Source organism: Phallusia mammillata, chromosome 6 (genome assembly GCF_965637545.1).
Source record: "Phallusia mammillata chromosome 6, kaPhaMamm4.hap1.1, whole genome shotgun sequence".
Taxonomy (NCBI): domain Eukaryota; kingdom Metazoa; phylum Chordata; class Ascidiacea; order Phlebobranchia; family Ascidiidae; genus Phallusia; species Phallusia mammillata.
Window position 1 is genome coordinate 15,440,028 of NC_137257.1, and position 20,979 is coordinate 15,461,006.

Below are 20,979 nucleotides of genomic sequence, written 5' to 3' on the forward strand. Positions count from 1 at the left end.
GGCCTATTGTTGCACACAGCTCATAAGTTGTTAAAAATAGTACTGAACTATACGTTCTGCGGTCTATCCAAATGGATTGACGGTAAAAACGCCACGCTTTTTATACATTAAAGTTGAATTGATGAAATATAGACACGCTTCTGTATAGGTCGGACTAACATGTGGTTATTACGAACGTTAAAGTGCATGAACATTTGATTCGCTATGTAAAATATGTTATTTTGGAAGCATGTTATTTTACAATTTATTCTTTTTTTGACGAAGCTCGAAGTATTACTTCATCGTCCTAAACATAATATAACAACTAATATTTTTTTTAAAGCAACAATAAGGCATTAAAGGATAAAACCAAAATGGTTTTGCAAAGTCCTATACCTGAAATTGTTATTCCAAGATTAAGTTTCGCAAAATACCTGCTTCAGAAAATATCCAAGTTTGGAGACAAAATAGCTTTGGTAAGTAAAAATAATACAACAATATTTTGCAAACAGTTTTTTTACAGTTACTGTGTGGCAAAGTTTTTTCTATGAAATTGAAAATTCAACACTGTATTGTGGATGTATATTGCGATATTACGTTGATGGTTTGTCCAATTTTTGCGCGCTTTTGACAGCACTTTTTCCGTCGGTTACCTGTTTCCTTGAGACTAACTCGATTAAAACCACTTTCACCACTAAAAAGTATTGATGCAACGAATCGGCTAAGTGTGTTTACCAAATCAGTCAAAATATTTGTGACGTCACGCAACGGGTGCCAAGCAGGTAGTGATGTCACAACAACAGGAGAGTTTGCACTATATCAGATCTTAAAGTTTTTAAGGTTGCTCTGGAGTCTGGAAGGTCGTTGTCATTCTGCAAATGAACTAATGATCCAATCTGCAAACATTTACAAAATTCCTGTGTAATTACTGAGGAATAATTCAAACGATGCTCATGTCCCTTTTAGGTGGACGACTCGTCGGGATGTTCATACTCATTTTCAGAATTCTGTGACTTGAGCAAGAAATGTGCGGCTGCTCTTTATAAACTGGGTGTCAGAAGGGGATATGTAGTTGCAGTTTGTTGCAGCAACAGTGTCGAATACCTTACTGTAATACTGGGTGTCCAGTTATGCGGTGCTACTGCAACCACCTGCAATCCATTATACACAAAAGGTATTCTGTTGAATTATGGTGCTCATTCCTTTAACTCAGTGGTTCTCAGTACCGGATTAACCATTAGGCAAAGTAGGCACGTGCCTACAGACCAGTCAAAAATCCGGGCCACTTTAAAACCAGTAGAATGATTTGGCAACACTGATAATTCTAATTTTTTAGTTGGCAGCCCTGATTTTCGGGCCGCTTATAAAATGTGCCTACAGTCCAGCAGACCCTTAATCCGGCACTGGTGGTTCTCAAACTTTTTAATTATTTTTTTCAAAACGGTCTCTTTGCCATTATTTTAAAGGCTCGCGGTCGTTTAGCTGGAATGTGTATTTCAGTAAAACGAAAGTTGATTGCAAATTTCAGCCAGTTATGCAAAATTGCGCATATTAATGCTTGTGACATCACAGACATAGACAGCTTGTGACATCACAGACAAGACAAAAAACATTAAGATTGTGCGCGAACAATTGCATTTTGGTTAGTTGCCATTCAATAAAGGACATTGTTTAGTAACGGAGAGAGTGGATTCTCAATTCTAATTTGATTTAAACTTGTTCAATGGCACAAACTGACGCTAAATAAGATTATAGAATAACTTCAACCGCTTCGCGGTCCCCCAAAAATTGCCTCACGGGTCCCTAAACTTTATGGCCTAAAGGACCGTGGAACCCAGTTTGAGAACCGCTGCTTTAACCTAACTAATAACCTCTATAGGTTAACTTATATTTTAAGAAACCCGCCGCAAAATTGGTAGTGAAAATGCATCTCTGAATTTGTTCGTTTATCCGAATTTGTTTGAAAGCTATAAGTAACTTTTCAGTATCTATATTTTAACAAAAGCTGAATTTTAGGAGAATGTTACAGAAAAAACTTTACCCACCGACACACCAACCTTGTTACTATTGTACTTTTGCTGATCCAATAACGAAATTTTGCACAGATGAAATAACAAATCAATTCGCTTTTTCGGAACCAAAAGTTGTTTTTATTGAAACTCAAAATTATGCAAAGATAAAAGAAGTTGCAAGCTCGGTCAAATCAATAAAGGTGAGATTTTGTTTCAATAGGCAATTTATATGCCCAAAAGCTTCTATTAGGGTATTTTACAGATAATTTTAGCCATAGACGAGTGCAAAGAATGTAAAACGGTGTACCAACTGATCAAGGATGTTTCTGCAGAAAGTATATTGTTTCTTTTATTATGTCAGAAGAATGTTGGTATTTTTCTCTCATTGATTTTTACAGATTTTCCGAGTCATGTTGATTCGCATCCTGATGACGTAATTTTGCTTCTGCATTCAAGCGGAACAACTGGATTACCGAAAGGGGTCATGCACACCAATTCAACGTTTCTTTCAATGTTTTTCATCGCTCGGTAAGAAAATGTATTTGAAAGAAATTCGTATACCTAAGGAATGTAGAGAACTAAATTTTACATCCGATTTTAGACTACCATACAATTCAAAAATTAATAAATTTTACACACATAAAAAATTTCGGGATAGCCGCATACCAAATTTAAAATGGCAGCTACTAAATACAGTAAACCGCGGTTATACCGGATTCGGTTAATCCAGGTCTTCGCCTAATTTGGACAAAGCTTAAGGTGCAAATAATTCGTTGCGTGGTTACTGGTTAGGCTTTTACTAATCGACATCGCTAGTTCCGGACAAATGATTTGGTCAAAGTTACCAAGGTTTACTGTATCACATAATGTTGTTCTATATATGACTCGACCGGAAATGTTAGTATTTTTGTTCAGTTCGCTAAGTTTATTTAAAAAAGCTTTTTATTAGTGGCAGCACATAGTCTTGTGTATATTTCAACCTACTATATCAATAACGCTTTTTGGCAAAAAATATTCTATTTCCAGAATTGCCATGCGCTATTCACCAACCGACGTTGCTTATCTTGTGGTTCCGTTTTTCCACATATACGGTGTGTTTAAGAGCTTGATGTTGCTTGAACAAGGTGCCAAGGTTGTTTTACAAAAACGGTTCCACATTGAACATTGTCTTCGGGCCATTCAGCAACATCAGGTACCATAGTTATCCATGCCTTTACGACACCAAAATTAAAGACTTATTTATGTACATAACATAATGAAGAACAAATCAAAGAAGACATGGGTTGCTGTCGCATAATGCTGTTCAGCCAAGTGCTCTGAAATTATATTTTGGAAGGAGAAATACAGTGGTAACAAACTTATGTGAAGATATAACTTAAACGCATTCTTATGCAGATCACGACTTTGTTGGCTGTTCCTCCAATGATTGTGGCAATAGACAAGAGTCCACTGATTTTTCAATATGACTTATCATCAGTCAAATCTATTTTCACCGGCGCTGCGCCTTTACCTGAAGGCGTCGTTGCATCTTTGTCGAAGAAACTTAACTTTGTTTTAGTTCAAGGTACAAGTCGAACTTGTTTCTTTAGATTCAAAATGTTTTAGCTTAAACTTATCTTAGTTTATCATATTGTAATTATGCATCTGAAGACGTATATCGAATATTGGACAGATGGCAGAATAATTAGCGCAACCACGTGGTGTTTATGAGGTTGTGTATATTTCTTGGCCAGTTTTTTTTCCATGAGTAAGAAACCTCAGCTTCATGCTTTTACGGAATTTGATAAGTTACACTGAATAACACTGTCAGTCGAAAAAATAAAATAAAAATGCTCGTTGTAAGCAGTCGTTGCCGAAGATAAAACTAAAATAAAGAAAAAAGAATAACCGCCTTGTTCGTTATCCGATGATAAAAGATTGCACGCCGTTGAAATAATGTCTGAGTGACTTGGTCAAAATACATATGCTGTATAAACTTGCCAAAAAACACTGTTAAAATAACATAACGAGTTTTTATATTTGATTATAGCATGGGGTCTCACGGAAGGAGTACCGTTGACAACGACAATTGATAAAAGCTATCCCTTGAGATCTGTTGGCACAGTTTGCCCAAATACACTTCTGAAGGTTTGTTGTGCAGTGGTTTAGCTATATTTTTGGACTAGTCTACAACAGTGGTTCTCAAACTTTTTCATTTTGTTTTCAAAACGGTCCCTTTGCCATTACTTCGAGGGCTCGCGGTCCTTAAGCCTGAATGTGTATTTTAGAAAAACGGAAGTTGATTGCAGGATTTTAGCTAGCCATGCGACATTGCGCATAATGATCCAAAGACAGTTTGTGACATCACAGACAATACAAATAACATTACTACTGTGCGCGAACAATTTTATTTCTGTTAGTTTTCATGCAATAAGGATTATTGTTTAGCAAAGGAGAAAAAAGTCGGTTTTCCATTCTAATTTGATTTAAACTTATTCAGTGACACAAACTGACGCCAAATAAGACAATAGAATTACTTGAACCTCTTCGCGGTCCCCCCAGCAAAATTGCCTCACGGACCCCTAAAGCAGGGGTCCGCAAATACTTTTTGGCGCGACCCTAAAAAAATGCTCTAAATTCTCGCGACCCAAGCATTAAGTCTAAGGAAAACACTAATCAACTAAATATCAATATTAAGACTGCTATTATGCTATTGTTAGTGTCTATTTTCACATAAAACAGTAGGTAAACGAACGTATTTATTCTAACAAATGAGAACTGTGGGCTCTGTGTTGAGAACACAGCTAATCAGAAAACGCATGCTTGTATAGGTGCGCTTAACTTTTTGCATTGTTACATAGACTGTATGTCACAATTACGTAGTCATACGTAACAATCCAATAGTGATTAAATGGTTGAAAAAAGCCGAAATTCATTAATACTGTAGATGCGATGCTTATATTCATGGGAAATTTAAAATATTTCGCTACCCAGACTGGAAGCTCTCGCGACCCAAATTTGGGTCGCGACCCACTATTTGCGGACCCCTGCCCTAAAGGACCGCGGACCCCAGTTTGAGAACCGCTGGTCTACAATTAAAAATCCAAGTCCCCAAATATAGATAATTAACAAACAAACTAAAGTTGGGTCTGCACATCAGAGATTGGAGTATAAAGGCCTATTAGAACCACTAAGACACATCAAACTTTATTTTTTTCTAAATTGAATGAAGGCTGTGTTTTGACAACAAAAATTGGGGTTTTGCTGAACATAATACTTTAGGCATACTTAAATTTCTTCGTTTCGTTTCATCTGAAACAAGAAAATTTGATATAATTCAAATAAAAGTGTCAAGAGAGTGGCTTGACAAGTCAGTGATTGCACGAACATGTATATCTGTCAAGCTTATTTGTTAACAGCTTGTCATCTATCAAATTTAAACTCTGATGTTTTCCTGAAGGTCTTGGACATTAATACTGGTGAAGAATTGCCAGCGGGTAAAGACGGAGAGCTGTGTGCAAAAGGTCCACAGGTACGAAACAATAGATGCAAATGTTAAACTGCTTATTTGTTAGGAAAGAATATATTTTAAAGACTCAATAAATGCATGTCCCGAGATCTTGCACTTTGTGCTAAAGTTTTTGCAAACTATGACCATTAGATACATCTAATACAGTGGTTCTTAACTTTTTTTCCTTGCTGCACCCCTTTCAAATCACCAACCAATTTTCGCACCCCCTTTCAAATCACTAACCAATTTTCGCTCCCCCTTCTGTAATTGCTTAAATAGAAAAGACCTAACCAACCTTAATGATTCAGCATCCCCGCACCCCCTAGGAACAATTCTCGCACCTCTTGGGGGTGCGTGCACCCCAGGTTAAGAACCCCTGATCTAATATGTGATAACCGCAAGAGCCTTGACACAATGTTTCAGATCATGAAAGGATACTTCAAAAATCCTGCAGCAACAGCAATTTGCATAGATTCAGAAGGTTGGCTGCATACCGGCGATGTTGGACATTATGATAGTGACGGTTTCGTTTATATTGTTGATCGTATAAAAGAGCTCATCAAATACAAAGGTTTTCAGGTATGTTTCGACAAAATAAGAGCTAGTCTTTTAGAGGTCATGTTACCTTGATAAAATATACGTTTTAAGCCCATCACAAAGTAAATATAGGCCGACATAACATTTTTTGCGTAATTGTAAGATTTTTGGCAACCCTAAACTTTATTTAAGTTGTCCTTTTGTGTTATTAAGGTATGAATTCTCCCTTCAAAAAAAAAATAATAATAATCCAAATATATACAACAATATATTTTTTGTCCAATAAAAAGACGTTATATGAGAGGGAGACATTTGTCATAGATCAGGATTGCAAACTAGTGTTTACCTTTTAAAATCGTGTGCAACAGATAGCGCCCGCTGAATTGGAAGACGTTTTGCTGTGCCATCCAAAAGTTACTGACGCAGGAGTGATTGGAATTTCCGATAGCGAAGCTGGGGAGGTGCCTAAAGCGTTTGTTGTGAAGAAGGATTCGTCATTAAGTGAAGCAGAGTTACACGCATTTGTGAGAGGTACCAGAATTTTATTATTCAAAAAGGTCATTAAGTAATTATACCAGAGTTGTAAGCAGGCACAAATCCAGCCTGAACCCGGCCCGAACCCGAAAGTACCAGTACACAGCCCGGCCAGAACCAGAATGGTTTTTTGACAAGCTCATTTTGGCCCGAAAGTTTAATTGAAAGGCCCATAACAAAGAACACATACACAAATAAAAAATAATAGACAAGTTTATACGTGGCGTTTTTGGGCTGGTGGTCATTAGGTCAAGTCCAGCAACTTAATTACAGACACACTAGACCAGCGGTTCTCAACCAGTGGGCCATGGAAGCATTTGGATTGGGCCACAGACCAATCAATAGGAAAGCTTTTTTTACGAATTTACTTTTATTTGTGTCACTACACTTAATTTTACAAGAATAATGGCTTGGAAGGAATTGAGAAGGAATGTAAATTATTTGAATTATTCTATTTACAGTACGAAGTTACTTTGAATTTCTGCAACACTTTATGTTTATGATGTAATAAAGTACTTTGTGTCTACAATAAAGCCAGATAATAGCAGTATATCCATTGTCCAATTACTCGGTCATAACTGAAAGTGCTTGATTAAAGAAGGGAAAGTGCTGTTTTATGATTTTTTTTTGCATTAAGTTATTTTTAACTTATAATCTGTTTAAAATATGTTCTGCATTTTTGGGGGGTTTGAACCTATTTTGTTGTTGATACTGGGCCACAGAATTTTTGTGCATTGAAAGTGGGCCACGAAAGAAAAAAGGTTGAGAACCACTGCACTAGACACTATGTAAAGTCAGGCAGTGCTGGATTAACCATTAGAAAATCAGTAGAATAATTTGGCAACACTGATAATTATAATATTTTAGTTGGCAACCCTGATTTTCGGGCCACTTATAAAATGTGTCCACAGGCCAGCAGACCCTTAATCCGGCACTGAAGTCAGGCCCGGCTTACAACTCTGAATTAAACTCATCTTTCGACAGAAAAAGTTACAAAGTACAAGCAACTAAATGGAGGAATAGTATTTGTATCTTCCATTCCAAAAACCGCCAGTGGAAAAATTCTTCGACGTGATCTCCGAAAGTTATAGTTCTATACATCAATCTTGAATCTTCATGTCATAGCTTTTTTTTTTTTTTAAATATTGCAATGTTGTAGATTCAGTTTCTTTATCGGGCAACTAAAATAACCTCAAGATTGTATACTCACCCGTGTACTACAAAATCTTCTTAATGTAGCTTTTTATTTTTTTACGTGATCGTGTTTTCTTGTTTGTGTATGTGCCAAATATCTCAGACTATTCGCCCAACTACTTGCTTTCAAAGTTTTGTTGCAAAACTGTGACACCGCGACTTTTAATGTACCATAGAAAACGATTTTCTTATTACGATACACTAGAAGGTAATTCTGATCTCAGAGTATAAGAATTTCGTGCCAGAAAGTGTGTCAGTTTGACTCTAGGCAGAAACTTGTTAAATCTAATTGAGCTACTCTGTAATTGTTAGGTTTTGATGCAAATAGATTTCATTGTGCATAAAGAATCAATATTTGCCAAAATGACTAATCCTTTTTGTCGATCAAGTCGAAATGTCTGGTTTTTGACAGGTATTCAGTCCACGCAATATATCCGTCATCATTTATATCAGTTTCCTCCAGTAGACTTTCCACCGCACCTAAAGTTAAACACAAAAAATAGTTTGCACATTTTAATCTACTACTGTTACACCTTTTCTTGTCACTGCTACAATAACGGGCTGTCCCAATTTAACGTTTTAAAATATCAAAAGAGGAAAGCGATAATAGACAAGCAGCGCAGACGTCTCTTCGACAATTCGCTACAGCGACGCAACATAGAAGTGTATTTATGTTGTCAGAGGGCAGTGCCAAAATAAAAACGTAACGCTTCTTTAACAAACAAGCAGGAACTTGACCGAATGGTCTGGCGCGCCTGACCCATATACAGACTTAAAAAACCCTGATCGGGATTCGTCCCCGGGAGTGTCCTGGGTTCAAACCCCGTGAAAAAAAACAAAAAAACAAAAAAAAAACAAGCCTTGCTTAAATCTACGTTCCTCAAACAAACATACGTTTTGATCGCACATTGATGTTTAAAGTTTAAACATATTAACTGGGAGAGATTTGCAACATAATAAGTATTGTTTCTTGGCGTATGATAATCGAAGTAAGTTTTAATATCAAGCACATCTTGTCAACCAGCAAAGTAGAAAGCTACACAGCAAATCGCCTCTAAGGCAGTGAACCTCATAAAAGGAAAAATATTTGACTAATATTGTCAAATCGATTTTAAGCTGTGGTTGACGTTTGACTACAAACTTTTTTCACATTGCCCTTTCATTGGCTGATAAAGTAATTTCAGTTTCCCAGCACAAATATAAATACAGAAGATGTACCCGTGAAGTTGATATGTATAGCATCATATAATTACGGGTATACAACGGGTTGTAACGTAATTCTAGCCAATTATACTTTTTATGGTAGAGTAGAGCTACCACAAGAACTCAAAACAAAAAGTTTGATAAATACCGACAAATGGCGTAGGTTAGGGTTAGAAACTAAATTAACGTTGGGAACTAAGTTTTTAGGTAGATTTTATTGTTATTGTTATTATAAAACCTCACCCCTACCCTAATAGCCCTAGTCGTGAGCATTTCTACACAAATTTTTTTTTTCACGGGGTTCGAACCCAGGACTCTCCCGGGGACGAATCCCAATCAGTGTTTTTTATGCCTGTATATGGGTCAGGCGCGCCGGACCATTCGGCCAAGTTCCTGCCCATTTCTACACATTTTTTTTTTCACCGGTATCGAACCCAGGACTCTCCCGGGGACGAATCCCGATCAGGGTTTTTTATGTCTGTATGTGGGTCAGGCGACCCAGACCGTTCTACACAAATTGCATTTCTAATATTCGCCAATGATCTTTGCGTCACCTAACGGTGCTAAGCAACCTTGCCAATTCACTATCTTACCGATCAAATACTCTTCCCCTTTTGAAGATGAATAGTCTTCGCTTCTACGAAAAGTTGATTCCGACAATGCCATAAACAGTTCATTTCCATCCAGCATTTGGTCTTTGTTTATATCGTGCAAACTGAAAAACGGCAAAATACAAATATTATGCAATAACCGAAAGTGTATTTCGATTGTATTATGTGTCGGAAGATGTAAGGAACGACAGTATAATAAAGGTTAGCAAGTCAACTGATAGGTGTTAGTACATGTACATGTTTTAGAATGCTTCTAAAAGTATCTTATTTGTGTCTTATTTGTATATTTTTTTACGCTTATACGGTGCTTGCATGTAACATATGAAAATGAGTGCGAAAAATGCGAGTAATTATGGTCTCGACAGAAGAGGTTTTTTGGTTATTCGTGTAATGTAGCTTAAACATAAGCGCTGTGCCTTGAGCAACTTAAGCAAGTTTTTTTGTAATTGTTTACCGACGTGTTGCCGTCCCAGCAAAACTGTCCCTTTCGCCAGGGTACATAACCATCATATCGATTTTTGCTATCGTATAATAAGATAGTCAAAACTGGGAAGCGCGTTTACGGTCATGTTTGTAGAAAATGGTAATTTAAATTAAAGAGTAGTTTTAACAAACCTGAAAAAGTAAAACTCCATGTGTTCGGTGCTGATGTTTTCCAACGCAAGGTCAATGAGGCTGCCAAGTTCACGCTGCAAGTGCCTTGAAAATTCAAAACGTTTGGTACGAAAACGGGCCTCGTTGTTTGATAAACTTAAAAGTACTCAAGCATTTAAAATAGTATAAATATAAAAGTAAAAATGTAAGCAGAACCTAGAAAAAAAACTCAGTTCTCACTCTTTGTCTTGAATTATCTTGCCATCTTTGAAGCTAAATGAGGTTCCTGTAGCAGAAATAATCTGCACCTCGGTTAGAACAAACAATAGAAAAATATTCTGTTTATATGACATGATTAACGACTTAAGATAAACCGTTGTTTCATTCAATTGGTGCCCGACCAAAAGTCTACCTTCGACAGTTGGCAGTTTTCCCACGCGCATTTTGCTTGTTCAACGTGTTTTGAAAAGATATAAATTGGCAACAATTTTAATCATTACACTTTTACACCATCTTCACAAATTATCCTTTAATGTTCCGAATCCGCCATATTTTTGACGCATTTCCTACCGTTTAGTGTCCAATCTCCATGGAAATCTTTATCATACCACAAAACCGGTTACCATTCGAAATTTCGTTACGCGTGACTGGCGTCAGCTTCTCTTTCTCCTCTCCCAAGCGCTCAGTCTCGCGAGGCGCCATTTTCTCAGAGAAGCGCCAGTGCGCCAGTTGTATTTCTTTTTTATGTAATGAGTGGCGCTGATTTGTTAGTAGAGCGAAAAAAGGTCTTAATTTGTACAGAAGATTGCAATTATTTGCTAATACTGCCACTAACAGTTTGAGTACACATGAAGATCAGTATTTTATAAAAATGGAGTTCAAACTTTTGAAAATTTGACAAGTAGTTTGGCCATGACATGGCGCGCATGGAAACAAAGAGAGGGATGGGCCGCGCGCCATCTTGCTCTCGTTCGAGAGACCCATTGCGAAAAAAAATGTGAGCCGCGCTTGGCCAGTTAATTTGCACAATGCAAAAACTCTGCTTATATTTTGTTTTTTACTACAACAAAATAATTTTACATTGTTTGTCAATTTAAACACACTGAAAAGTGTAATCTATCACGCGGATTTACAAAACACAGTTTTAGACACGCAAAGAAACGTACAATTACTTGGCTGGTGCATTGCTTCGCGAAGAGGCTGCTGGGTGAAAATTAACCGAGCAAGAGGGATGGCAAATTGTGCTCTGCGCTCGAACAGGCGGGGCTGTCGTTGTTCAGTGCAAGATAAGCAATGAGAACAGACACGAGGGAGGATCGCCCAGCTGAGAAAAGAGTTTTTAAAGGAAACTATTTGGCGGGTGGGAGCATCTTAAATAATTCTGTTTTCCACGGAGATTAGCCTTTCTCTTTTGTGTATGTTTACCTTGCACCCACTCTTGCCACGTGCTTTTCCGAAAAAATAAAAATACACCAGCTGCCAAAAAACGTGTTTCAAACGCACGTGCTTTTTTCTGTACGAATATTTGTAAATAACCTTTTAATTCCATGCACTTTAAAGCAGACACCACTGGCGTATAAATTGATTTATTTGCGAGCAAGATGATTGCTGGCCCCAACCACACCGGGGTTTACACTGTGAGCATCAACCCATCCATGTCCACACACGGGGTCTCTCAAGCAGCTCCCCTCACGGTCCCCTCCCTGAATATTTTGTCTCAAACCAGTCAGCCGGTTTTGTCTCAGCGACAGGTCCAGCAAATTGTACCTGGTAGTCAGCTGATAAACTTGACACCCATAAGACAGCCGTCGACCCCGAGCAATAAGGTTCACACCTGTTCATACTGTCAGAAGAATTTCAGTTCAAGGTAACTGTTTGATGATTTGAATATACTTGATTTGTTCAAGTAAAAAACACAGTTGTATGCATATAAGTTTCCCTGCAAATATTGTTTAGGTGCTGAATTTTGAAAAACACCTAAAAAATGTAAACCATACAGGTATAAGAAACAAGTTAATTTTTATTCTGTCAATGAACTCCAGTTGTGAGGGTGACTTCTGTTTCTACGAACAGGTCTGAACTTGAAAAAGAAGTCACAACGTGGTTTAAATTAGATTTTAACATTTCACAAAAAAGTATCAATAATAAAGACCTGCATTCCTATTACTTATATTTGTACTGAATCTTTTACCAATTTGCATCATAATAATATCTCTCCTCACAGATACAATGTCAATCGTCATGAAAAGATCTGTAAACTCAACACCAATGCCAGCAGTCAACAGCAGCAAGTCCCGCAACCACAACAAGCACAGCAGCAACAACAGCAGCAGCAGGCACAACAGCAAAGACCAGCTGAGCTAACTGTTGCAAAACTTTTTATGTGCCACTTGTGTCAGAAGACTTTTACTTCACCCGATTCACTAAACCGCCATCAGAAGAAATGCAAAGTAGGTTCTAGTGTGCTCTGCCATAATGCGAATCAGAACAAGGGGTTAGATTAGGAACGATAGGAGGTGCACCATGCCCTAACTCAGGGGTCAGCAACCTTTTTTGGCACGTTGCCAAATGTTTTTGAAACTGAAATTTTATCGTCAACCAGCCTTTAAAAAACTACAAATACTTAGCAATAGAAACGTCTAAATTAGTTTATCATCCCTGGAAAAAAAATTTTCAAAGCTTTTAACCTGAAAAATTATTGGCCCGGTAACGAAGTCGCTACGGACTGGTACTGGGCCATGGACCAGCGGTTGAGGACTACCGCCCGAACTGATCCACGATGGATTACAAATGCAAATGCACAAACCCTATTACTTTACACAGAACAATTGGTTGTAATGTTTACGATTTTTGATTGTGTGTATGTCTTGTCTTTTAATTTAGTAAAGATGAAAATAAAAATGCTATTTATTTGGGAGGCATCCCTTGGTAAAAATGTTAAAAATAGTGTTTTTTTCACATCTGCACCATTTAAAAATGATGGTACCATCACAATATCTGTTTTTATTCTTTTAAAACTCCTCTTTTTGTTGACAAAATAGGAAGGAAGAGCCATTGGAAACCAGTCTGTGGTTGTATCTACTGGGCAACAACGTCGTTTACACATTTGTAAATACTGTGCCAAGGATTTTAGCACCAAATGGAATGTGATCCGACATGAACGATTATTTCACAAGCCTGGTGATGCTGTGGTAGTGCCTGAAAACATTTTAAATGGTGTTGTCACTGATGTTCCTATTACCGCTGTGCCTATGGGAAAACCAGAAAGGTAAACAGCTTTTTCAGTAACTGACAATGATATGAATTTAAATTTGTAAGGAAACATCTTATGATGACTGCATCTCATGATTAAACGAAATTGTTTTGTTTTTGAACAAATAAGAGAAAGTTTGTTAGGTCTTGCAATTTTGCAGCAGCCAAATAATAGTCTTATTTTTTTTCCGTCAACTTAAAAATACAACAACTGGCAAATATTTTTTGTCCGTAAAATCAGTATTGTTTAGTAAATACAACTGACTAATTATGGGTCCCCTTCCCTGAAGGGGACACATACATATTGATTTTACTCTAATTGTTTGTTTGTTTTTTCTTTTTTTTTTTCTTCCTTTTTTTTCTTCCCAAAGTTTGTCCGACTCGTTTTTCCATCAAATGTTTGATGGATTTGGCTGAAATTTACACAGATGGTAGATATAGTTATGTAGATGTGCATCCCACTTTGTTTTTGTTGATAACCCCAGTATTTACCCCGCTAGCCCCCTAAAATGGGTATTTTTTCCCGGAAATTTGTCCGACTCATTTTTCCATCAAATGTTTGATGGATTGGGCTGAAATTTACACAGATGGTAGATGTAGTTATGTAGATGTGCATCCCACTTTGTTTTTGTTGATAACCCCAGTATTTACCCCGCTCGCCCCCTAAAATGGGTGTTTGTACCCAAAGTTTGTCCGACTCGTTTTTCCATCAAATGTTTGATGGATTTGGCTGAAATTTACACAGATGGTAGATATATTCATTTAGATGTGCATCCCACTTTGTTTTTGTTGATTACCCCAGTATTTACCCCGCTATCCCCCTAAAATGGGTGAGTTTTTAAACAGTGTCAGAATTGGCTGAAATTTGGATTTCTTGTATAGTATGCCATTTATAGGTGTCGATTGTTGTGTTCGACCCTGTAGGCCTAACATGGTTGTTGCTCAAAACACCTCTAGTGGTCAAAATTATAAACATTGGCGGATTGGGTTGAAATTTTGCAGTACTATTGATTGAGTCATTGCAGTTTTTATATATTTTTTAGTTTGTGTTTCGAACCCAATTAGTTGCCCTACTAGCCCCCTAAAATGGGTCAGTTTTTTAAAACGTTAAGTAGGACATACTTCAAACAATATCTGGGGTGAATCTAATTTTATAGTTTGTATTCTACATAGTATTATTATTTAAGCCCAGTGCCGATCACTGTGTTTTACCTTACAACACCCGACTTTCTCATGGTTATCTCTTGAATTGCATTATTTTCAACTTTGCATGTGTGGGGACCCATGAGTTTTTGCCTGCGGAAACGACTAAAGTAATAAAAGACGATGGCTAATATGGGACCCAATACAAAATAAGCATAGGAAATATATTTATGTTTTAAAATAGGTTATAGTGTATATGCAAGGGCAATATGTGCTAAGCCACCCTTCTATTTTTAACTTTACATGTGTGGGGACCCATGAGTTTCTGCCTGCAGAAACAACTAAGGTTATAAAACACTATGGCTAATATGGGACCCAATACAAAAAAGGCATGGGAAATATATTTATGTTTTAAAATAGGTTATAGTGTAAATGCAACGACAAAATGTGCTAAGCCACCCTTCTAGTTTTGTTTAACTTTGCATCTTTTAACAGGTATTGTCGCTATTGTGGAAACTATTTTAGTTCCAAATACAATGCTCATAGGCATGAGAAAATTTGCACCAGAATGAAAGAAGGCATGGCAAGCCAGGAACAAACTTCACAAAATCAGGAACTGCCCCAAAAGTCTGTTCAGGTAAAATACTTAATGTGGGTTAAGCATTTGTATAAAGTTACTTTCACCTAAGCAATTAGCAAGTCCGCCTTATTTAATGCCATTAGTAGTGCAATTCTACTGATCTATGTTTATATGATAGCAAATGTATGTGTATATATCTGCTAAACATTTTTGTTGGTTGTAACAATAAACAGTGTGTCACTAAAACTGTTTAAAAATAATCTCTTTCCTGCTTGATGTCAACATGGATTACATTTTGCATTAGCAACGGACTCTTATACCTTGTATCAAATGATTAGAAAGAGCACATGACAATATTTTCCTTTACATATAATTGACCATAAAAGTTTACACAGGGAATGAATGTGTTCAGCACAGCTCCAACACAATCTGTTACACTGTCACTGCCATCGACTGAAACACAAATATGTGTGTCACAACATCAACAGCAACAGGTATAATACTGGCACTGGTGAGCTAAACTGTTTTTGTTAGTTTCCCATTTTTCCATGATTAAAGTAACACTGTATTGATATTTTTTGCTGTGTCTTGTGCATAAACAATATTGTACTATGTTAAACAGGTTTCTCAACAAACGCAACAACAGCAACAACAACAGATTTCCCAACAACAGCAGCAGCAGCAGCAGCAGCAACAACAACAACAAAGACAAGCTAACATTCAACAACAGCAGCAGCAACAACAACAACAACAACAACAGCAACAACAACAACATCAACAACAAGCTCAGCAACACCAACAAAACATACAAACTGTTCAGCCAGGCCAGTCTCTTATACCACAACAGGTGATGTGATATCCATTTGGTTTCCATTTTTTAAACTGTGCATTTAAAAAGATGCTGTTTTTAAGGCAGTACATCAAGTTTTCATTCAAGAATTCCTATTTATTTCTAAACAACACCTATACTTTGTCTTAGTGCATAATGTTGAAAACTGTATATTTTTTGTGGGGTCAACTTAGGTCAAGTTCTTAACCTTTAACCCCAACAAGTTACATCCTAGGTTTCTAACTCATTTTGTGCTTTTGACTATATAACCCTATAGTATGATTAAAACGTTTGCCGACTATTTGTACTTCAAAAGACCTTCACCGAACCCCTGATTGGTTCTTTGTACCCTCATTTAAAATTATATAGTGTCTATGAAAACAGTGCACAGTATAAATTACATTAAACAATTATGTGGTGGCATGTTTTATCCAACATTGACATATGCAATAAACTTCAAAGACCTAACTAATGACACTAATCATGTATTTTTGCTATGCAGACAATGCTTGTCATCGAACAACCACATTTGCCTCCTTTCCACGTTTGTAAATTCTGTAACAAGCAAATGCCAACAAGGTGTGACCCAGTTGATTGCCAGACAATGGCCAGTGTTCCCACAATTGCCACAGTAACAGGTCAGCACATGCAACTTGGCTCATCAACTACACAACTGACTGGACTCGTCACACCAGTTATGGCATCTCTTCCACAAGTGGTAAGCATGTAATTATTTTGAAACTATTTTGTTCTACATGTTGACAATTGAAATCATATACAAGAAACAAATGGGTATTTTTTTAAGGAGTATACAATTTCTTGTCACATATGTAATTATTCATTACAGTAACTTGCTTGCAGCAAATAAGATCATCTCACAAACCCTAGGCTAACAACACATGGTGCATTTTTTAACCATATGGAATTAATATCATTGTCTGTTGGCCTTTATTGTCGTGTTAAGTTGATTTGGCTCTGAAATAGGAAATTGTCAGGGTTTGCATTCTTTAGTGAGTTAAAAACAATATTCCGTTTCACTAAACCTTATGATGGGTTGCATGTAGTTTGAGACAAGTTGTTCTCTTTAAAATAACCTCCACAGAATGTTGAATTTTTTGCTGGTTTTTAGTAACAAATATATGGTTGTTTTGCAGACTCTGGTACAGCCTCATGGACAACAATCCTCAATACAACTTCAAACCATGGTACAGCAACAGGCCCACTTAAACAAACAGCAGCAACAAGCTATCCATCATCAAGCAAACACACAAGCTGCTCAAAATACCCAACAACAACAACAACAGCAGCAGCAACAACAACAGCAATTGGCTTTGCAACAGCAAATAAATCTTCAGCAACAGCAGCAACATCAAAATCAGTTAACACAGAGTCAAAATCAAATTCAAGCACAAATGCAGCCAATGCAACAACAAAATCCACCGCAACAACAACAACAACAACAGCAGCAACAACAAACACAGACACAGCAACAAAACCAATCACATGCAAACGTTGAGCGACCACATGCTTGTAAGTACTGTGACAAACATTTTGCCACCAAGTGGTATTTGGACCAACACGAAAGAATACATACAGGCGAAGCTGACATGTGCAAACAGTGCGGTAAATCATTTGTAACCCGCTGGCATTTGGAAAAGCATATGCGAGTGCACATGTCAGGCTCCTCCAATCGAAAACAGAAAAAAGACAACTCATCTCTGCCTTCGACCACTGCAGTTATGGTGGTCAGTGAACAAAATTCCCTTTCGACTGAAATTAAGGAAATCTCATTTCCCCAACAAATGTTAGTTGGCTCCAATACTGTTGTTGCTGTAGCCGGTCTAGGTCCGCATGTGGTCTCATCTCCATCATCAAATGATGCTGAAAACGGAAGAAGTATTTCTAGACCCCAGTCCACAACATATGTATTGCCTTCTGCAGACCATACCCAGTACTTTATTCCAAACCTTGGTTCCACTGGGGTCCAGTCTAGTGTCCAGTCCTCGGCCAATCAAGAACATGACCATAATGACCAACAACCATCTACTATTGATAAAAGTCAAATCAGCATCACATACTGAACTGTTGCACAGCAAGTGCAATTAAATTAGTAAACAGGAGTTTGTGAATTTTTGATTTCTTTGTTTTTATGTGCTGTCTAACGCATGTCCTCCAAACTGTATTTATTTGCTTGTGCAACTTTTATATACTTTTCGCAAACAATAATGTTTTTTGTTGTAAAACAAACTTGGAGTTGTGCCTTTAGTTTTTTTGCTTTTGTTACAGAAAGCAATGACCAAAATGTTTTTCTTGCACAATAATTGTGTGGTGCTTTTAGAATTATGTCTGTATTTAACATTTTATTGCCACATGTTGTCTGCACTTGATGAAATTATGTGCAGCAAATGAGTATCGCTGTTCCAAAGTTGTTTTTTTCTGCTCGTCACTGAAGGGTGCTTTTACTGAATGTCAGGATGAAAGTTATTGCACATGGCTTCTCAATGTTGCAACTATTTAAGCTCAGAATTTAAACTCAGAGTTTATGGTGCATATATGATGTAAACTCAAACCATATTTTATTGATGTTAAAAATAGGAATTTTATGTGGTAAATGGTCCCAAATGAACTCGAAATTATTAGGAATAATACCATTTCAATAAAAGACTGAACTTACATAGATTTTGACCAACTGTGTTTTTTCTGTTGCGCAATTTATTTATTTTGGTTTAACTTAACTTGTGCTAAAAATTATTTTCAATGCCTTGGTAGAATTTTTGGACATTTGTAGATAACATTAGAAAAATTACCCTTGTCAGTGAATAAATTAACTATCAACTGCCCATAGTTAATAGTTTGGTAGGCAATACAGTTTTTTGCTTTCTTTGAATATTATAATCTTAATTGTTTGTAAATAAATACAACGTGATTACCAGGTGGTTTGAATTTTGTTTTCTATTGTTCAACCAAAAACTTCAATTGCCAGTTTGTTAGAAATCCTTGGAAACAGGACAGCCCAAAAAAACTCTTTCAAGAAACATTTTAAAACTAAAAAAAATATTTGGCCGAGAGTTACATATGTAAAAAACACATTTTTTATTTTAAATACTGGCACAAACAAATATTTAATTTTTTTTGAAATATATCTGCTTCTTGTTTTAAATGAACCAAGATTGAACTCAAACTTTTTCCTGTTTAGTACTTCAACCACTAAGAAAACCAAACAAAAGCACATATTATAAAAAAAACCTGGTAATATTCCAACCAATGCTGCCAGTTTCAGTCCTAGGTTTAGTGCATTGTGAAAAAAGCAATTGATATTGTACAAAGTGTATTGGGAAGGGGTATAAAAGCTGCACGATTTCTGATGCCCAACTAATGCAGCCTTCCATGGCTATTATTGTAGCTAATATTTATGACGTGCTTCACATGCAAAAAACAGTCAATACTCTGTGGGTGTTGATATAAAGATCAGAAAAGGTAACCAAACCTGAAAAGTGCTTATGAAGTGCAAAAAACACAGTAAATTGCATATTGACCAGTTTTGCTGGATGAAAATCTTCAAATGTTGCTAAATTTTGATATAAAATATGCTAAAATGTAATTTAATACTATCATTTACATCTTCATCCTAACTTTAAAATGTTGACACTACCTTAAAAGAGTTTCAGATTTAAGACTTCAATGTCATTTTTTTAAACATTGTATTTGGTTGTTCAAATTTTCACATTTGTTGTGCATTTAGAACCCATTGAAAAGTTAAAATGGACTACTTTGATTTACCCACTATTTAATTTGTATACTTAAAGGCTGGGTTTAACAAACCATCTCAATACAAAATGAGTCACAAGAATAATGCCAAAAGGTACAGTGTATTTTTTCCAAAACAAGAAAAAAGCAATCCATGAATTTTAGATTTGTTGTTCTGTAAACCAGGGCTTGGTGTATTAAATTGTACACAAATCTTGTAAAAACAACAACAAGTCACAATTACAGTGGAAATGATAAGCATTTTAAAAGCAGTTGCATCGTGACAAGGTATCTTTATGTTGACATCACAGAAGCTAGAAACAAAAACACACAAAACTTGAATAATTTTTTTCATACAGATTGATTTTTGACAAAAGCTGCACTTAATATTTTCTTTCCAGAAACGATCATTTAACACTCTTCAAAGGACCAGGACAAAAGAATTCAATCCTCTCAGTTTATACACCCACTCTTTTTGAAGTAATAGCAATATGATTTCCAATGCAACTTTAATTGGTTCAATTGGATTGTTTCATTGGTTCAAAATTTTGTAATTTTTGTGCACAAAAGACAAAATCTACCAAAAAATGCAATAAAACCTATGAGGGAAAATTTTATTTCAAACATTTTGGTGTCAAAGGTTTATCTGTTTTGTTTTTTTATTTATGATCATCTTCTGGGCTAAATTCTAGTAGCTTTCATCTGTACCTGCTTAAGAGACATGTGTCAGTTTGTAAATTGCTATTGCAATCCTTTTACGTGTTGGTACAGACTCTCCAACACTCCTTACATCTGATAAAACAAATGTTTGCATAAAAATGTTCATGTATATTACATGTTTAGCAACAATATTTGTGTAATTGTGCTCTTCTGGATACTATTTATGTTATTGTTTTATATTTCATCTATTTTATCAATTTAAATACAAAATAGGAAAACATTTAATAACAATTTTAATTTACTTGTCTACATACTTTCAGAAAATATACTTTCATTCCTTTAAAAGTTCCATATTTCATATTGAATGTCCACTATTTGCCCAAAATTTTCAATTGCAAATCTGTAAATGTTGAAACAACCCATTTCCAAAAATCATCTCATCTAAAAAATGTGCAGGAATAGTTGATCAAAAGGTAACAACAGAATTGACAACTAGCAGGAGTAGAGCTGCTACTAGACTTACTGACCCATAAACATGTTGAAAGCATCAGAAGAGTTTGTTTCATTGTTTAAGGTGGGTACAGTTTCATTCACAAAATGTGACATGTGCAATG

The 20,979-nt window shown here is 36.3% G+C and overlaps 3 protein-coding genes across 4 annotated transcripts; 2 read left to right on the forward strand and 1 right to left on the reverse strand.

The window, feature by feature from the left end:
* Positions 1 to 325: 325 nt before the first annotated feature.
* On the forward strand, positions 326 to 7,964 carry LOC145232555 (uncharacterized). 2 transcript variants are annotated; one of them, XM_080097200.1, is made up of 12 exons: positions 326 to 455; positions 946 to 1,153; positions 2,085 to 2,191; positions 2,254 to 2,326; positions 2,390 to 2,519; positions 3,018 to 3,183; positions 3,387 to 3,555; positions 4,021 to 4,118; positions 5,431 to 5,502; positions 5,905 to 6,060; positions 6,387 to 6,549; positions 7,464 to 7,964. In XM_080097200.1, the coding sequence occupies exons 1-12, from the start codon at positions 354 to 356 to the stop codon at positions 7,625 to 7,627; spliced, it is 1,608 nt and encodes a 535-aa protein (XP_079953326.1). In that variant the 5' UTR covers positions 326 to 353; the 3' UTR covers positions 7,628 to 7,964. The 2 variants fall into 2 exon arrangements, with proteins under 2 accessions (XP_079953326.1, XP_079953327.1); XM_080097201.1 differs by having other exon boundaries at positions 7,537 to 7,964.
* Positions 7,895 to 10,680, reverse strand: LOC145232556 (multiple coagulation factor deficiency protein 2 homolog). Its single transcript, XM_080097202.1, has 4 exons — positions 10,395 to 10,680; positions 10,176 to 10,259; positions 9,543 to 9,664; positions 7,895 to 8,226 (listed from the first exon to the last, which is right to left on the reverse strand). The coding sequence occupies exons 1-4, from the start codon at positions 10,595 to 10,597 to the stop codon at positions 8,114 to 8,116; spliced, it is 522 nt and encodes a 173-aa protein (XP_079953328.1). The 5' UTR covers positions 10,598 to 10,680; the 3' UTR covers positions 7,895 to 8,113.
* Positions 10,681 to 10,880: 200 nt separating this feature from the next.
* Positions 10,881 to 18,890, forward strand: LOC145232554 (uncharacterized). The gene is made up of 9 exons (XM_080097199.1): positions 10,881 to 11,514; positions 11,718 to 12,021; positions 12,379 to 12,604; positions 13,196 to 13,422; positions 15,045 to 15,186; positions 15,525 to 15,623; positions 15,752 to 15,976; positions 16,461 to 16,676; positions 17,113 to 18,890. Exons 2-9 carry the CDS (start codon positions 11,756 to 11,758, stop codon positions 18,037 to 18,039), a joined length of 2,328 nt encoding a protein of 775 aa, XP_079953325.1. The 5' UTR covers positions 10,881 to 11,514; positions 11,718 to 11,755; the 3' UTR covers positions 18,040 to 18,890.
* Positions 18,891 to 20,979: the final 2,089 nt, after the last annotated feature.